Raw genomic sequence first — 19,765 nt, 5'->3', positions numbered from 1 at the left:
CCATTGCCAACTAGAGACCCCTAGATCTAACACGACTTGAACCATTTTTGCACCAGCAGACCAGAACCTCTAATCCCACAATACCCCATATGTGTCAATAGTTAATCATCCGTAGTTATACATTTATTGAACCTGTGGTCACCTAGCTTTAACAAGGGTGTTAATGTGAAAATCCAGACTACAGCATTTGATAATGCTTACTAAATCAGTAAAAACTAACAATTTGTGTTTTTTATAAACATAACCATTTGTGATTTGTAATCTAAATGCAGAACTAGTGACTTTGACAACATTTCAGCTTTGTCTTTCAACATATAATTCTCCTTTTATATCTGATGCCACAAAACATACAAAGAACACTACTCCCAAATGCAATATAAAAGTTCTGCTCTAGGAACAATTTAAAACAAATCTTCCCTTCTCATGAGTTACTAATTCTTCCCCCAGGAGACTGTTGAGTCACACACTTGTCCCTCTGTGAGGGAGTTTGTAGGGGCCTGATACTGTTCCCTACCATGTGAAGGGCATCACAGATAAATAGGTGATTGTTTGAGGCCGGCTGCCTTCCGGTCATTTTCTCACTCCAAGGTGTTTTCATTTAGGCATCCAAAGTGAGAAAAGTTGCCTTTCTTTAAAAAGAAAATGTTTTTATGTAGCCTACCTAGTCATATTTTTCAAAGATGGGTTCATGCTTTCATGGACAATCTGTCTACTCTTTTTTCTGGACCATGTGGTGCTCTTAGCTACCACTTGGTCCTGCGGCTCCCTCTCCCTACATCTAACATTTATTCTGAGATGCGAAACTGTGAAGCTAGCATCTCCTAGCTAGCATCTCCTGTGATTTTGACTCTTTTCTGAGCCATGGGCGGGGAGCACGGGAGACAACATGTGTCCTTGGAGGGAACCCTCTTATAAAGGCCCATTGTGCATAGGCTTGGTGCTTCTCAGAGTAGGGGGACTTCTATGGAACCCCCAACTTCTAAGGTGCATTACTTAGCAATATTGTGGTTACACTTCAGGTATCCTCGGGGACCCACACCTAACAACCCCCTAAGGACCTATCCATTGATACAAGGCCCAGGGTCAGTCTGGGCCTTGTATGATTGTCTGGCCCAGACTGACCAAGGCTCTGCACATCCAAAGGAGCAGGATCCGCCAACAGAGCCATTAGTTCAACATATTTGTCTGGCAAACCTTTCATTTGTTCCCCCCCCCATCTATGTATATAAGTCCTTATCACTCTGTATATATTACACACTTGTTTAGCACTGAGCACATTTGTCCATTTTTGACAGACTTGATTTACTACTTATATAAATATTGATGGATGATTTAATTCTGTAATAACATAAACATAGACACATACCATTGAGTCACGGCTCCCATTATCTGTAAAAATTCTCTATTCAGGTGGTGGAGACTTTGTTGAAAATTACAAATCAACATTTGCGTGTGACATTAGGTGCGTTGAAAAGAAATTGTTTCAAATCCGACAGAACCAGTTCTTGTTTACTAGTCTCCTAGCTTGGGCTTTTGTGGCAGAAGGACGCTAGGACGTTCAAAAGCACCCTCCTCACCTCTACTCCCCTGTACTCCCCAGACACCCCAGACACCCAAGTCTTCAAGCACTTGCAAGATATCTGTTTCTCTAGCAAGAGTTTTGGTGCCCAATCTCATACAGCACTATACTTGGAGCAGTACCACACGAGTCAATGGGAATCCCCCTTTTTCAGGGGATCATAGCAAGGTCACCTTTACTGAGTCTGAGAGGAAGTGTGGGAGAGTGTGCCAGTAGCCCTGGAGACACAAAAGTGCAGTAATAAAGCAGAGGCATCCACACTCAAGACAGGAGTCATCAGCTAGACTGGTCCATCTTCCCCCTTCTTTTTTTCCACTTCTTCTTGGCTGCTCTTTCCTACACATGGGTCTACAGTATAGGTGGAGAGTTGTAGAACAAGGGAGTTAACAACAAAATCCAGTAGTGCTATCAGCTATCCGCCCCTATCTGGTTTCATTGGGTATTAGCCCCGGGGTTGTTTCCCTAACCAGCACTGTAAAAACATTACACAACAGTTGCTTAGACTGAAACTAGAACACATCTAAATCCCAAGCTAAGCTCCTCTCACTTAGGTATAGTTTCTTCCCCTGAAAAAAAAAACCTCTTTTGGTGGCAGGAGCACGAGGACTGCCTCTCCTCTATTTCCCCCACGTGGGGACATCATTCAAGCTTTTAGACTCTAAGAATCCCCGAGTAAAAATCACTTACTGTGAAGTTAGAATCGATTTTATCTCTCTTGTCTTGAAAAAAGATAAGATTCACATTGAGTATCTGTGCTTGAGAGCTGTGTGTGAGAGAAGGCTGGCAGGCATATACCTTTTACTATTTCAAACGCATCTGTATCTTTTATATCTTCTTTTGTCTGCTGCTGGTAAGATTTTTCCATTGAAATATCTTTTCCCCCTGCCCAGCATAGTTTTTGATAAATGTTTGATTCCAGTTTGTGTGCCGATTTACCGCTTACCAGAACTGTTCATGAGACCCTTTCAAATTTATAAAACACACATAATTAGAAAACATAATGAATAGTTATGAATACAATGACGTACAGCAGGCCTACTGAAAAATATGACAAAATATTTACCTATGTACAAGAGATTTTATTATTTTATTTATTTATTTAATGGTTTTGTAAAGCGCGTAGTAACTCGAAGAGCATCCCAGCGCTGACCTGCTTCTTCCAGGGTTTCTGCCGTCTGGTGTGTTTATGTTTGGGGGAAAAGGAAGGTCTTAAGGGATTTTCTGAACTGGAGATAGTTCGGTTCTGTCCTGAGTCTTCGTGGGAGATGGTTCCAATGTTTAGCAGTGTGGACCGAAAACCGACGGCCGCCAGTCTTGGCTTTTTTGACTCTGGGAGCCGCGATGACATTTTCTGTACTGGATCGGAGATCTCTTTCCGATTTATAGGGATTTAGGATTTCTTTGAGAAGAGGGGGGCCGTTGTTGTTGAGGGTTTTGTGGGCCAAGCAGAGGGCCTTAAAGATGACCCTCTCTCTTACTGGAAGCCAGTGGAGGGATTTAAGAGCCGGTTTGGCGGAGGATCTTCCTGGTGTTCCTGTGAGTAGGCGGGCGGCGGCATTTTGGACTTTTTGCAGTGTGTTCATGGTGGCTTGGCAAAGCAAAGAAATAAACAATACATTTGTGCACTAACAATACATTTGTGCATGGTACATTTTCATTAAAAAAAATGCGCGGATTAACAAACATAATACGTGGAAAGTAATTTCTGCTGAATAGTGTCTTAACTTTGAGATTGTTTAAACATTTATATATACTGTGTTATCCAAACAGAAGAGATCAGAACCCAGCGCTAGAACTTAACGCTCTCCTCTCCCATAAAAACAAAAACGAGGTGATTGGGCAGAAAGAAAATATTAGCTTATGTAAAAAAATTAACAATTTGCAGCTTTTTCGGCAATCGCTAATTTGGGCCGTGCTTTGAATTTGCAGGCAAAAGCTGGTGTTGGCGGAGGTTCGAAAGGACACTACATCAGCCCCTGAACCGGAGCTACAGAATCGAGGCTCACTCCGATATCATTTTGAAAGCGAACACCTTCAAGCACCCATTCAGCTACTCAACACGAAGAATGTGGCAAACCAAGTGAGCAAGATATTAAGGAATGACCCGTTCAGACTCGGTGTTCGTTTAGCAGTACTCATTCCGAATTAAATGATGTTGCCATTGCATTTTTTTCAGATAATTAAAACACTTCAACAGCTAGCAGAAAACATGAAAGATTCGGCCCTAAAGGATGCTCCTGCTAAGTTCTTGGAACTTGTGCAACTGCTACGTGCAGCAACTTATGAAAACATCGACTCCGTTTGGAAGCAATTTTCCAGCAGAAGCGAATACAGGTACAATAAAAATTCATGAAAACGTTCAGTGGTTTAGGTCTGCCACAGCGCCGTGATAATAAACCTAAATATCCATAAAGTCCAAATTTAATTCCCTTCACTAGAATGAATGTTTTGCCTTCCCTAGCATCGGCGAATGCAGAAAATATCATAAGTAAATAAACTAACACCAGGTCACAACCTTTCCAGGTCTTTAACATCATTATTTTCATGCGTGGCATTACAAGTGGCTGCTTTGGACCAAACAAAACTAGAGATTAAAAAAATAAAGGGCCATATTATGAAGAAAGGGTGATACATTATCGCCGCTTTTATCGGCAGGAAACTGCCGCTAAAGCGGCGATAATGGGCTTGATAATATGCCCTTGTGAATTCCCATAGAAGCCCAGGTTTACACCAGAACCTGGGCTTCTATGGGAATTTACAAGGGCATATTATCAAGCCCATTATCGCTGCTTTAGAAGCAGTTTCCTGACGATAAAAGCGGCGATAATGTATCACCCTTTCTTGATAATATGGCCCCAAATGTCTTAGTTGGAAGACAAGAATTGGGAACATGGTATTCTGTTAATATGGGATGTAATGGCAACTCTACCACAGACCTATTATTTTTTCAGAGACACTTACATAATGTTACTGCATTGGTTCTGATGCTGCAGGGGTGCTGCAGCAATAATGCCCCCCTGTAGGTGACCTGGGACTGTGGCTGACAAAGCCCTATTCACGTTCTAGAGGTGGCTGGAGCTCCAACTCTGCCTCAGTTCAAGCAGCCTTTCGGAGAGGAGACTGAAATGGCTCAGGTACAGTTTAATGCAGCTGTGGCAGATAAGAGAGGTGGGGCCGGCTGGGGCTATTTCAAGAGACGACCACAAGGGAAAATTATTACATTTTCCCTTGTGAACGCCTCTTGAAACCCCCCTGCCGGCCCCACCGCTCTTAACTACAGCGGCAACAGGTGGTTCAATGTACCACTCCACCATTACCACACTATCGCCTAATTACAAGGTACTGGGGCATGTTTACAGTATGGTAAAATCGCATGTGATTTTACCAGTTAAAGGAAGGGAAATCATCTGAAAACAATGTAGTTACAAGGGAAAACTCATGGAATGGGGAATTACTGTGCGGTGTTGATTTTTCTATTTTGCGGCTATAAAAGCACATAGAATCCACATTTTACATGTGGCTTTCTGCCTACATTTGCCTCCTGTTCCTAGCAAGAGGGAAAATGCATTTGTTGTTGTTGTTATATATATTTTTATTTGACATATATAGCCATAAAAAGTGCCACATTACAAACAAATAAAATGTAAATTGTACAAACACTGTAACCATAAGAACAATATCAAATACAGTAAAAACCTTATCAAATATACAATGGGAACTCAACTCACCTATAAGGAGCTCCTAATTCGTCGTAGGAAAATGGTCCTATATATATTAGCTAAACATTTATACATGCATACAAGGGTCCTAGAATTAGGGATAATCCACAGGTCATGGTTAAAATCAAGTTTCTACCACATGCTCATTTCAAACTATATTGCCATTTCCTTCAACGACTCCTGTTTTGCAGTTAAAAATCTTCCTATTGCACATCACCTTCAAAAATCTCATATTTATCAACAGAAAAGTGCTTGGTCGCTACTAATGGTTTTATAAGCAATAAAAATGTGTTTTACATTTTTTTTTCCGTTTTTCTAAAAATCACAAGAGAACAGACCTTGGGTCAAATGTAGGTGACAATACAATTCGGCCGTTTCCGACCGGTATTTGGCATCTTGAGATGTAGGGGGCCAGATTTTACAGATTCTGTAAATTTTCCAAATCGGTAAATTTACAGAATCTGTAAAATACCGAATCGGTATTTTTACCGATTCGGTAATTCCCAGATGTAGGTGGGACTCTTTTGAGTCCCAAAGGCCCTAAAAATTCGGTATTTTACCACCCAATTCAATTGGATGTTAAAATACCGAATTCAGGTGTGCATGCACATGTGTGCATGCACACCTAGCCATGTGACAGACAGACATGCCCTTAGGGCATGTCTGTGTGCCACATGGCGCACATGCCTATTTTTAGGGTGCCAGAGGGTGTCAAAGTGACACCCCCTGCACCCTTGCAAAATTCGGTATTTACCGATTCTGTAATGACAGAATCGGTAGTGCTCATTGATTCCGATGGGCTTTAAGGCCCATAGGAATCAATGGGCAATACCGATTCGGTATTTACAGATTCGGTAAATACCGAATCTTAACGATTCGGTATTTACAGAATCTGTAATACCTACATCTCCCCCCTTCATATTTACTGACTCTTAAATACCGAATCGGTATAATTCGGTATTTAAGAGTCGGTAAATATTAATTACCTACATCTGGCCCCTTGTTCGTTCGTCATTAAAGTTTTTATCTTCCCATTAATGTTACATGGATTCAAGCCAACTCTAAATTTCAGTATTGCATTTCTGAGCATTGGGTTCGGCATGGCCTCTCTATAGGGGAAGATATGATTAGTAGCCCACCCGTATGTTAAAAACCTAGAGGACGATTTACTCCCCAAGTAACATGAATCTTCTTCTCGGACCTTTGTATTAATAGTGGCACGTAACAACTGCTTGGGGATCTGCTGCCCTGATTTCCATTGGTCTGGTTCTAGGGAAAGTTTAATACATAATTTATCTAATTTATTTCTAGCTTGGCGCACCCAATTAAGATCGCTGGGTTCTATTTCTTTTTTTCAAAGGTTTGCTGTTTTGGGGGTTCCTTCTCCATTCATTCTCTGCCAGAAGGTAAATATCGCTTGCATTCCCCTGACGTTCCAGGCTGTAAGGTGACATTCCACTCGCACAGCCTGTAACATAGTTGACGAAAGGAGAGGAAGGAGCTGTTTCACACATTTCCCCTCCTCTAGGTCCCAATCCGATTTACCACCACCCCCCATGAATAAAACTTTGACTCCATTCTGGAATTGCGGGTGGACCAATGCATTAAAAGCTGATTTTATTGGCCGAAGCGAGGGACCTCCATATTTCTGCTTAAAATGTTTAAGGGCTTATACTGAGGAGAGAGCCTGTATGTGATCCCTCCAATGTAACTTACTGTCAAACCACATGGCCAAATATTCATATCTATCCACTTCTTTTAAAAAAAACGTTTTTAAAAACTTTATTAGAAGCAATAAGTATGGATCGGATCACAGCATGGTGCCTGTAACCCTAGGTGGGCCGACAGCGTAAAGTAATGTATTTTAAAGCATTGTAGGCAGGGAAGGGTTACACAGCAAGCCACCTACAACCACTTTGGTCCGGCTGCGTCAGGTAGAATGACTTAGGGTGGTTGCAATATAAAATCGTAAGCATTTTGTCTCAAAAACAAACAAACAGAAGATTAACTGTAACATTTGTATAAAGTTTCAGGGGAAAGATGCACGTGAATGTGAACAGATTCTGAGCGGTGAGTTATGGAATAATGTCACTTGGGGACCTGTCTCCCCTCCTGGGCTGTGACTTGCGGTCTTGGTAGGGACCTTAATGCTTCAATTTAGCTCCCTGGAGTGTGACTCTGTTGCAGTGGAGCATGGGGTAACATCTGGGTCCCTGGCAGCGGCGTGTTCTGAAAAATACATTTGGAGAGGGGCCCATATGTCGCATGGGCGAGAAGAGGGGGGATAGAAGGTCTGCGTAAATTCGTAATTGTTCTTGGCAGTAGATGAGATCTTGTAGCCAATCTTTGAATTTAGGTGCCCTTCCTCTTCCCCGTCTTTTGGCGAGGAGGAATTCCATGGAGGTGTACCTCCGTATCTTGACGGTGAGTGTCTCTGTGTAACCTAAGAGTGTGGTTAGGGGGTTGTCAGGGATATGTAGTCCTGTCATGTGGTTCAGCCCTGCCAGCACCTCCGTCCAGAATCTGCGAATAGGCTAGCAGTCCCAGGCAGCGTGTCTAAAATCTGCTCCTGCCCTCCCACAGCAACCACATTAATCACTGTCTCGGGGACGCAGGCGGTGTAAGCGTGCAGGTGTGTAGTAAAGACGATGGACATATTTATAATCGATGTTACGCAATCTCCTGCTAGCAGAGATGCCTCCAGTTTGCCTGCAGGAGAAGGACCACTGTTCATCAGTGAGGGGGGGAGTCTAGTTCCTCCTCCCATCTGCACCTGTCCAGGGGGTTTTGTATGTCCTGTCTCTCTGTACAGTGCGATATAGCAGTGATACAACATGTGTGGGAGCAGTTTGTTGTAGAATATCGTGTAGGGGAGACATGATGGGGGTTCCTGTGGGAAGCAGGGAGTGTGAACCCTCACATCCTGATGCAGTCTAACATAATAGAAACGCTCAAATAGGGTGGCAGATGTGGAGCCAAAAAATTATTTGCTGGTGCGGAACTTTCCCCTAATGTAAAGCTGTCCCTAGGTCTGAACAGCTAGTTTGCGGAGGAGACGGCGGCAACCCCCTCATGTGTGGCCAGGACGTCATGCCTACCAGGGATAGGAAGGAGAGGGGAGTACATCAGTGCGCATTGTAGCTTTTTAGCTAGATCGTGCCAAGCACTGGTGGTGCATTGTACAGTGGTGGATGCGGAGCGCCGGGGGACTGCAGTGGTGCTCAAATAGGCAGTGAATAGGATCTGAGTCATGTACCCATCTTCTATTGCAATATGAGGAATGTAGGGGGGGAGGGTTTATCCAGTATGGTGCAAAGTGAGCTTGAGCACAGACGAAGTATAATTCCAGATCCGGCACTTCAAAGCCACCGGCCTTAAAGGGCGGCGTGAGTGTGACCAAGCATAGTTGTGCCTGTTTTCCGCCCCATGTGAGACGTATGAGTTGAGTTTTGACTGATTTAAAAAAAGTGGCGGCTAGGGGCTTAGGAGATATTAGTGAACAGATAAAGCAGCTTGGGGAAGACCACCATTTTGATAAGAGCGGTTCTCCAAGCCAGGGAAAGGGGTAGCGCGATCCAGCTGGAAATCTTCTCAGTTATTAGGTCAAGTGCACCGCCATAAAAGGACATCATTAGTTCCTCGAGAGATGACAATACCAAGGAAGGTAAGTGTGTTGGCACACCACGTAAGGGGGTAGTCAGGCACAAAGTGTGGCGTGGCGTCAGTGAGAGGATCTATCTGGGATTTCCACCAATTGATATTGACTCCAGAGAGGTGACCAAATAGTATGAGTATCCTTCGGTTGGGGTTAAGACTTTCATCTGGGTTCCGTAGGTATAGGGTGAGGTCATCTGTGTAAAGGGAGATTAGTATTTGTCTCTCTGGATATATAAGGGCATGCACCCCCCGGAAGTTTTGACGGACTTTAGGGGCGAGGGGTTCAATAGCCAGGGCGAAGAGTAGAGGTGAGGGGGGCATCCCTGTTGGGTGCCTCTGGCTTTCGTGAAGGAGGAGGAACAAGAGCCATTGATCATTACAGTGGCTCGTAGGCCCATGTAGAGCAGATTTATCCAAGCCAGGAAAGAAGTGGGGAATCCCATGTGGTGACGTACGAAGGCAAGATAATCCCATTCTAGGGAATCAAACGCCTTAGTAACGTCCAGGAATATGCTGCTGCGTTCGTGTCAGGATCAATATCGTGGAGAATAGCAAACAGTGTACGTAAATTATGAGACGTGCCTCGGCTGGGGACAAACCCTGACTGGTCAGGGAGTACCAATATGGGCATAACAGGACTGATTCAATTTGTGATTAGTTTGGCTAGTATCTTGGCGTCAACATTAATAAGGGGTCTATACGAATCATATTGCGATGTGGTTTACCCGGTTTGGGTAGAGAGATAATTAGTGCTTCACATATTGTTTAGGTAGTATGCCTGTCTCGCAGGATTCTTCGAAGACATACCGTAGTACCGGGATAAGAAGATGTTGGTCCATTTTATAAAATTCGGCTGGGAGGCCATTGGGTCCTGGGGCCTTACCACATTGCAGTTGCATTATAGCAGATATAATCTCCTCGTCTTCGTGGTGCACAAGTAGGAATTCTCATTGATTGTCTCCCAGCTAAGCGATGGCAGTGTCTTTGAAGAAAGAGGTAAAGTCTGCTGGCTGTGTTCTGGGCGTCTTGTTTCTTGTTTTATAAAAGTGTTTGAAAATGTTGACTATGTCTGGGGTGTTCCTTTATAGTTGGCCATCATCGTCTTCAATTTCTAGAACTGTGTTAGAGAATCTATGGGGATGACAGAGGCTAGCGCCTTGCCTGGCCTTTCCGCCTCTCCATAGCGGCACGCTTGGTTGTATTTCCCCCTGAATTTACTTTCCCACTCGGCCGTCTCCTGATACTCCGTAAGGAAATCTCGCAAGCGTGCCTTTAGTTCCTAGGTGGGCATATCTTGTAATACCGATTCGATTTGTTTAAGCTCAGTTTCTAGTTCGCATAGCGTGGAGCGAATATCTCTCAGAACTCCTCCGCTCTTAGCAATGCAGATTCCACGTATCGTGACCCTAAAGGCCTACCACACCATGGAGTAGTGTGGGATGGAGCCATCATTTTGGGGGAAAAAAATCAGTTATCTCTTGTTCCAGCTCTTCCTTAAAAACAGGGTCTAAGTGGGATTCCTCATTAGGTGGTGTGAGAGTGAGGAGGACTGGCGAGTGATCAGAGTATGTGCGCGAAAGGTGGGAGGAATGTGTTAGCCAGGGCGCCAGCACTTTGGTGAGTATCCCCCCATTTATGCACAACCAGAAGGAATGAGCTGTGGATAAACAGGAACCCTCTTGAGACTGTGGGTGAAGGGTATGCCAAACGCCGATCAGATCATGATCCCCCACAATGCGGTTGAGGGTATAGTGTGCGTTGGAGTAGTTATGTGGCTGTGGGTGCGATCTGTCTATTGTCAGGTCTAAGGTGACGTTAAATTCTCCCCCCATACCAAGTGTGTGTCTCCAATGTCAAGTATTTTGCCCCAAAGTATCCAAAAGATTTCTGGGTCATCTGTGTTAGGCCCATGGCAAGAGACTAGGGTTATGGATTGGGCAGCTAGTCGTCCCCAGAGGATACTGTACCGGCCTTGTGGGTCACCGTAGGAGATGATGGGAGTGTAGGGAAGTGTACATTTCACTAGGATAACCATGCTCCTGGTGTAAGAGGATAGGATTAGAAGCAGGTTGCCCAACGGGATGCAAATGTGGTGGTTGTGGTGGGAGCGAGATGTGTTTCTTGAATCATCGCGTAGTGGATATTGTGTCGGTACAAGTAGGACAGGATGTGTCTGCGCTTGCTGGGATCGCTCATGCCGCGTACATTCCATGTCACAAAATTATATTTGGGGGTGCTAGGTTGGGTCTCCAGGGTTGCTGTGCATATTGGTAGTGGTGTAGAGTGTGTGTAATAGGATCTGAGTAGATGGCACCGGTGTGTACAGGTGGGTTAATACAGTTCCAAGTGGTAAAAAGCTGTCCCAATGACCTCCTACATCAGCAGCCCAAACCTGCCGTGGTGTGTCCCTCCCCCTCCCCAAAGTCCTGTTGTGTCCCGCTCCCAACAGGGGAGGCTGAGTCAAAACACATTAACAATTGCAAACTAAGTTTGTTTAGGATTCACCTGAGTGGGTGGTAGAGAGAGGGCGTCCAATTCCTCCTTGCGTTAGCAAGGGTGCTCGGGGGTATTAGTTGTAATCTTTTCCAGTCCATGGTGGATGTCTCCACAAGTGGGGGATTTTGTATCGTAGTTCAGTGTGGGGTATGCATGCTCGCAGACAATACAGAAAAATCAAGTGGGAGGGTTTCGCCATCGTCGACCCTGCCGCACTGGGGTATATGTGAGCGCCGTGGATCTTGGCCAAGGTGTCACTCCTCATCTGATGTACCTCCATCATCCTGGTTGTGCCTGGGTGGGAAGGATCGGTCTTTCAACTGACCTGTCAGAGTTTTCAAGATGTGTTGCAGGTTCGTAAAGAAGTGCTGCTTTCCCTGATGGTTGATCTTGAGGCGCGGAGGGAAGAGCATGGCATACTCAATGTTCAGTTGTTGGAGTTTCTTCTTAACTGGGAGAAATATTCATCGGTTTCCTTGAACAATCAGTGTGAAGTCAGGGTATAGGGAGACTTCTGTCCCGTCGAATATTACCGTTTTGCGTTCTCTGGCAAGACGCATGGCGACATCCCGGTCTCTGTAGTTGAGGATCCTCGCGACTATAGGACGAGGATGGGCTCCCAGTGCCGGATGAGGAGCCAGCGAACGGTGCGCTCTTTCTACAATAAACACTGAGGAGAATGCCTCCCTGTCAAAGGCGGCCACAAGCATGTGCTCCACATAGTCCTCTATTTTGCGGTGGCAGAGAATTCTGGTACACCTAAAATTAGCAGATTGTCGCGCTTGAGCGCGATTCCAAGTACTCATTTTTTGACGCTATGAGTTTCAGCACTTTCTCCATATCTAGTGTTTTAGTGATGGCGGTAGTGGAGGCATCGTCCAAGTCGGATATGCGCTGTTTGGTTTCTTTGAGCCTCTCTACGTGTTGGTCACTTTTGTATGCTAGGGAGTCAATTCGTGCGTTCATATTGTTCATTTTGGTTTTGATGGAAGTAAGACTTGACTGTATGGCAATGATGAGGGCTTTCAGATCTTCCGTAGACGTTGGTTGTTCAGGTGCTATGGACTGTTCTCCCTCCATCTCTGTCTGCGATTGGGAAGACTTCCTGGTGTCAAAGTTCAGCTTGGGCTGTTTGGCGTCCGTGCAGCCCATGTCAGAAAGGTGACTTCTCCGGGGGGGCAGAGGCGTCAGATTGGCTCAAGGAGGTAGCTGTGGGTGGCACTAGAGAGAGGGTGTGGGTTGCCACGTTTAGTGCTTTCCCCTGTCCCAATGAAGTCCAGCAATGTAACTGTGTGCAGTATTGAGGGGCCTGTGGTTATCCAGGCCAGCAGGGTCAATCTGCCTCTCTTCTTGATGTGGTGCCCATGCAGGCACGGTAGGGTAGGCTGGTGGAGAAAGCGCACGATGTTGGCAGCTGAGATGCGGGCTATCAGGGAAGTAATGCAGAAATTTGAGCTTTATTTAGGCATCACTCAGTGCTATTGGTGGAAATGCCTCCCAGTGTTTCACGGGGATCAGTGGTGCCAACAGGCAGGAGTCACTGAGGCCTGTGTACATCGGCCATGCTGCCAGCCGGCAGTCTGAAGGTGCAGTCCATGGGGGGCCCAGCGCTCACAGTCTATCTATTTGGGAGTTGATTAAATCCCGTTTTCATTACGGGGATTATTGGAGGCGGGGTCTGTGGGGAAATGCGAGTGGCTCATCAGTGCTCCAGTGGTGATGTTCTTCACTCCCGATGGGCCGCTCCTCCCGCCTGGGGGCGTATGATCGTGCGGCAAGGTCCTGCAGGGCCCCGACCGAGCAGCACCAAAGCTGGGTAAAAGCTCTCATCCCCAGATCCGGGAGCAGCGCTGGAGCCCACCGTGCCTCCCCGCCCGCCGCCCGGAACCACCAGGGCGGGGGAGGCATCTCAGCAGCGATGTGGGGTGCAGGCAGTAATGGGCCAGCCCTTCCGGGCCGCGGCGAGAGCCAGGCGGGGTGCTGGCACCGGGGATCCTGGCACGCCACAGCCGGCTGAATATGCTCCACGCACCGGTTCACATGACGACAAAAGCCACGTGCTTTCACGGGTCAGAAGTGTAGAAAGGAGGTGGCCGGCCGCATTGCTCTGTTGAGATGTGTATGCAGCCGTGACCATCGCGGCCGACATTTTGCGGTGACCTGGCGCTGCAAGGCATGAGGCAGTTGCTGTAGCTCTTGGCTGAGTTGTAGCAAGAAGAAAGAATGTAGAAGCAGTGGAAGGAAAGGGCTGTGATGGCAGTGCCTTTTTAGGTTTGTGGGTCTGGATCAGAAGCAGATTAGTGACAGATCTTGTTTCCGAGCAGCAGGAGCCTCACTGAAGTGTGTCCATCTTGCATGGCTCCCTTTAGCGACCCCCTAATATCTATCCAATTCTTCAACTCTAACCTCTCCCATTTTCCAGTAGAAGGAGCTCTTTCTTTTACACAGCACCATTATTTTGTTTTGTTTTTTTCTAAATTAACCGTAGGGCATTTTTTTTACAGTAATCATAAAAGGTGTCCAGTTTTTTTGCAGTCCCAACTCTGTAATGTCTGTTATCACTAAATCACCAGCATGTAGCAGGCATGATATATGGGTTCTCCTATCTTAGGGCTGAAACCTCGAGCTTTCCTCAGTGTATTTGGCAGGTCAGATAAGAACAGGGAAAATAACAATGGGGCCAAAACACAGGCCTGCCGCAGGCCATTCATTATCTGATTTTTCTTAGCTAAAGTTCCAAGGGTGTTCAAGATTACCCTGGCCCAATTCTTTGAATGCATTTCCTAGATTAGTGAAAGTATTGTCTTGTTGATTCTGAGCTTTGTCAGCATACTCCACAGTGTGCTACGATCTACTGAATCAAAGACCACTCGGAAATCAACAAAGCAACAAAACAAACTGCCACACACTTCCATTGCCTTTTTTGCCAATGCCCATAAACTAAGGCAGTGATCAAAGTGGTCTTTGAACCCCCTTGTTCTATTGGTGTCAGGTTGTGCTGTTCTGCCCAGGACTTCACTACCCCTAACAGTATCTTTGAAAATACCTTCTCGCAAACGTCCAGCAAGCTTCTGAGGCGATAATTCTGGGGCAATGTTCCTTTTTATAAATTGACCTAACAATAGCCCCCTTCCAACTTTCTGGAAAAATCCCAGACACTAGATGATTTTAGAAGGTCGCTTTTAGGAAGCTTGCCCACCAATCAGTACTATTTTTTAATATAATTGCAGGTAGGTTATCCGTCCCTGTGGCTTTTGTTAGTGCTGGGACGCTTATGGGCATTCATGCGCTTTAGAAATCCGTAAACATTAAACATTTAAAGATCGAATAGATTTTTTTATATTTTGAAGTGCAGCATTAATTTTTCTAACTCCTCAGTTCTTAATTCCAGGGTCTTCAGAATTTTACCCTTATACAAATTACTCAAGTGATTAACCCAATCATCTTCACACAACAAACACTGCATTTCCCCTTGTACATTTCCCGCTTTTACTAATTGCCAGAATAACCTTATATTATTTGTATTTATCACATCTAGCATTGTTTGCCAAGTTTTGGACTTATATTCTAATTTCCTATCTCTCATTTTATTTTTATATTCAAGTTTTGCCACTCGGAGACTCTCCATTGTCCCCTTATCTGATTTTTTTCCCATTTTCGTACCCTCAGTTTCAAATTCCTGCAGTCATTGTTAAACAACCATTTATTCTCTCTTTTGTCTTTGGGGCGGGTCCTGCTTCTACTTTTACCCTTAGACAATTTACCACCTGCTCGATTGTCTGCTCGAACCATGTTAAAAAAATTATTTTTGCTGTAGATTACCAACAACCATATAGTCATTTATCAAGTTATTAACCAATTGCAGGCTATCCTCAGTTATACGGGTGGTTATACCTCTAGGGTATTCAATTTGTAAGGCGATCGCTCTTTCTCTTTCCAACTCCTGTCTATCTTGATTAATAATTGTAAAGGTCAATGGTCACTGCCTCCAGTCTGCAATACCTAAAATCATTCCCCTTCCTTAAAATTCCATGAATTTATAAAAGCATAGTCAATTGGACAATTCTGATTCCCAATACAAAAGGTCTTTCTTACTGATTTTTCTTAGCTAAAGTTCCAAGGGTGTTCAAGATTACCCTGGCCCAATTCTTTGAATGCATTTCCTGGATTAGTGAAAGTATTGTCTTGTTGATTCCGAGCTTTTGCAAGCATACTCCACAGTGTGCTACGATCTATTGAATCAAAGACCACTCGGAAATCGACAAAGCAACAAAACAAACTGCCACACACTTCCATTGCCTTTTTTGCCAATGCCCATAAACTAAGGCAGTGATCAATGGTTGATTGGCCCTCTTTGGAACCCCTTGTTCTATTGGTGTCGGGTTGTGCTGTTCTGCCCAGGACTTCACTACCCCTAACAGTATCTTTGAAAATACCTTCTTGCCCACGTCCAGCAAGCTTTGTTTGCCAATTTTTGGACTTATATTCTAATTTCCTATCTCTCATTTTATTTTTATATTCAAGTTTTGCCGCTCGGAGGCTCTCCATTGTCCCCTTATCTGATTTTTTCCCATTTTTGTACCCTCAGTTTCAAATTCCTGCAGTCATTGTTAAACCAACCATTTATTCTCTCTTTTGTCTTTGGGGCGGGCCCTGCTTCTACTTTTATCCTTAGACAATTTACCACCTGCTCGATTGTCTGCTCGTACCATGTTAAAAAAATTATTTTTGCTGTAGATTACCAACAACCATATAGTCATTTATCAAGTTATTAACCAATTGCAGGCTATCCTCACTTATACGGGTGGTTATACGTCTAGGGTGTTCAATTTGTAAGGCGATCTCTCTTTCTCTTTCTCTTTCCAACTCCTGTCTATCTTGATTAATAATTGTAAATGCCAATGGTCACTGCCTCCACTCTGCAATACCTAAAATCATTCCCCTTCCTTAAAATTCCATGAATTTATAAAAGCATACTCAATTGGACAATTCTGATTCCCAATACAAAAGGTCTTTCTTACAGGGCAGTCGGAGTTCGTCCACCCATTGGTGCAAAATAATCCTAAGGATCCAAGGAACTTTACTAAATATTTACCTCGTGTGGAGCCACCTACACCAACAAACTTTGCTTGGGGTATTTGTGCACTGACTAAAAGATCTTTAAAGAGTTTATCACTAAGGGAAGGATCCAGTTTATGATTGAAGTCTCCTGGGATCATTATCAAATATGATGCTTTTATTATACAAATAGACTCCAAATCTTTCTCTAACCAACCCAGTTTCTCTTCATAATCTATTATTACTCCTGGCTGAATATATACGTTGATCACTATTATTTGTCTTCTTGCCCGCTTCCCACTGTAAAGTTCTACCTGACAAGCTAGTAACCACCTACATTTCACATTTAACTTGGGTATTTTATTAGCTCTTTTTAATGATACCAGCGTAATCAAGCCCCCTGAAGGACGCCCTTGGTTTATTCTTACTGCCTCCTTGGTTAGCTTAAAGAAACCATCTATTGGATCAGGTACCTCACACAGCCAGGACTCCTGCAGACACAAAATGTCATAGCTACCCAGCATTTTTCTAAAAGTGTCATGCACTAGCTGTCTACTACTATAGCCCCCTATATTCAATGACAATGTCCGTAGGCTGTGCAAGGTCCCAGATTCCTAATCCAAATCGCTCAACTCTTCAGTCATATTGCCCCCCCAACTATTTGGGGATTCGGTTAGAAGGTCAAATCGATTACTCAACGTTGGCCCATGTGTGGCATTTGCTAATACTAATTTTATCCCTCCTTGATTTTTATCTATACAGATTCTTCTATATTGCACACCTAACGCCTCATACTGTATTTGCTCCAGGCATAGCCCTGCATGATAGGCGAGGGTCCCAGAGCGCCTAGGGTTATTCCCTTCTATACCAAGTTCATTATCATGCACAAGTCCTATTCCCTCCTTTTCCAGATCTCTCTCTGCCCTTACCACCGACTCCATTACAAATTCAGAATAAAAGAGCACCTTTATTACCTCATTTCCTTCTAAATTTGTTACAAAGCCTATTTTCCTTATATCGGCAGATGTGAGCCCCTCCAATTTGGAACATTTAACCAGTATTTGTAATAGGTTTGCATGATTTGGGGTTTTATTTTCCTTTGCCGCTTTCTCCCCAACCTTTGCCCCCATGGTTCCATAAATAACAATAAGGTATCACTGTTATCATACATCCTACTGCTCCTCCCAACTATAGGTGTGGTCTCAGGCTGTGGGCAGGCTCTTATCCATCCTGTCCGATCTAAAGAGAGCTCTCCCCCTATTCTTAAACCAGATGCTTCATCTCCCCCCACACTCCCCGTTCTTTCCTTTTTCTTCTGTAATGCATGTCCTTGGGTTTGCATGCTTCCACACAAGGTATTCATCCTCTTTACTGTACTTATGACTTTTCTATTTCGATTCCTCCCTAGTCGCTTTTTATTTATGGACCCATCTATCAGGGGCCTCTCTTGGTTTAATATTACCACTCCCTGTTTTTTAATCTGAATTGGATGTACCGCCCTTGTCTTTTGCAACATTTGCTGCCAATTCTTTCTGATCTCATGTTCGAGTCTATACCTTTTAGATCTCTTATATGCCCTCCTCTTTAATACTAACATAGGGCACTTTGAAATATATACTGTCTGGGGTTTTTTCGATCTGTATAACTTTGACTTCCTGTGTAGCATTGTTCTCATTGGTGCATGAAGATAGATATACCTCCTGATCCCTCATCTCCACTACTGGGCATACTATGGTGGGCATGCAACTATTCATTTGTTTTAGCTCCTCTGTAATCTGATGTAATTGGGCTTTATGGGTTTTCCCTTATCTGTTATTCTTGACTAAAGCTCCCAATATTGCCAGGAGAGTTTTTTACATTAAAAACATCCCCTCTAAAAATGATGCGCCTGAAGACACCGTCATATCAAGTGCTAAGGACGACTGTGGAATATTTGGGGATATAGAGCATTGCTGGGGTGGTACAATTCCCTTCTTCCCCTGCCTATTAACTACTTGTTGCAATATTTATCTCCCCTATGGCTATCCCTTCCACTACGGAGAGACAGGGCCATGATGTTAATCTAGGTTCCAACCCAAACATCCCCCTTTCTTTATCCCCACTTGGTCCAAATCTAGTGGAAGTAAATAATCTTTTATTACACTCATTGCAATCCTTTGGCTCCTCATACAGTCTCTATCTTGAGTTACCCCCAACAGAGAGAAATGTTTACAAGCATCATGATTCTTATAAAAATATTTCCCCACAAACTTTTTATAGATAGCCCTAGAGAAGTCCCACTTGCTTCTTCTGCTGGGAGTAACGGAATTTCTTGTCCACTAGATGTCGACATTTTTTCTAGGAGGGCCATACTGATGTTCTCCAATGCCTTTTGCTGCTGACATGTTTTACCCTTTCTTGGTACAACAGCTTTCAGTCCCTTTTTGACCCCACGAGGTTTCACTTTTGGGGGCATTTCCCTTGTGCCCTATGGGTTTTAGTTCTCGGCAATCGCTTCGCTCACAGTTCTCCTCGATGTCGTTATCCTCAGTATCCAAAGGGTCCACAAGCTACTAGATGGTTGCTGGACCCATGATATATGTACCTTATTTACTCCTAGCACTTACTAGGCTCCTTTTACTATACGTGCCTTCTCCATCTTGTTACTCTAAATATACTAGACAGCTGAACGAGGCTGGGCATGCCAAAACACCCCACAAACCACACCCCGACCTAGCTGAGCCATCTCTGTGGGGGGATGGGCAACACTCCACCGAGTGACACTACACCCTCCTTCCTCAGGCTCTCGCATTCTTCATCAACTGGACGTCTGCAGGACGGTTAAAAGCAAGCTCTGCCTCATGGTAGCCGCTTCTGCCACTCTTGCCATTTTCTGCTTTCCACTGTAATATCTGCCTGCTGCAGGGACTCACCAGTACAATGCTCTGCGATGCTCCCCATGGTGACCTTAAGCTGGTCCAGGTTCCGGTTACAGGCGCTGAATCGGCCAATGGATACTAAGGCATTAATGCATCGCAGTACCCGCCATAGTACGAGACCCAAGCTCCATGGGGAACAGAAGCTCAAGCTAACTCAGCTTTGTATCCCCAGCTGGCCAGCCGCCCGTAACTCGCAGATGCTTTTTGTAGGAGTCCCGCTGTGAAGGAGTCAGTGGGTGCTGCAGGCTGGGGGTCGGAAGCCGCAGGGCGGCAGCACAGCGTCTCCCTCGCTCACTCGTCATTCTGTGAATTGCCCGTGAGTAGGAGTCGACGTGAAA

At 44.6% G+C, this 19,765-nt stretch overlaps 1 protein-coding gene across 1 annotated transcript in view; it reads left to right on the top strand.

Annotated features, from left to right (window-relative positions):
• The window catches only part of LOC147747587 (vitellogenin-1-like), a 1,134,322-nt gene that overhangs the window by 302,505 nt on the left and 812,052 nt on the right, over positions 1-19,765 (top strand). Inside the window, exons 7-8 of the mRNA XM_086925703.1 lie at positions 3,509-3,659; positions 3,756-3,913. Coding sequence (XP_086781829.1) covers positions 3,509-3,659; positions 3,756-3,913 — 309 coding nt within the window. The remainder of the gene's footprint in view (positions 1-3,508; positions 3,660-3,755; positions 3,914-19,765) is intronic.

This window comes from Lissotriton vulgaris, chromosome 1_1 (assembly GCF_964263255.1).
Source record: "Lissotriton vulgaris chromosome 1_1, aLisVul1.2, whole genome shotgun sequence".
NCBI classification, from domain to species: domain Eukaryota; kingdom Metazoa; phylum Chordata; class Amphibia; order Caudata; family Salamandridae; genus Lissotriton; species Lissotriton vulgaris.
Note: the sequence above shows the minus strand (reverse complement) of the source record. Positions and strands in the feature narration are given on the sequence as shown.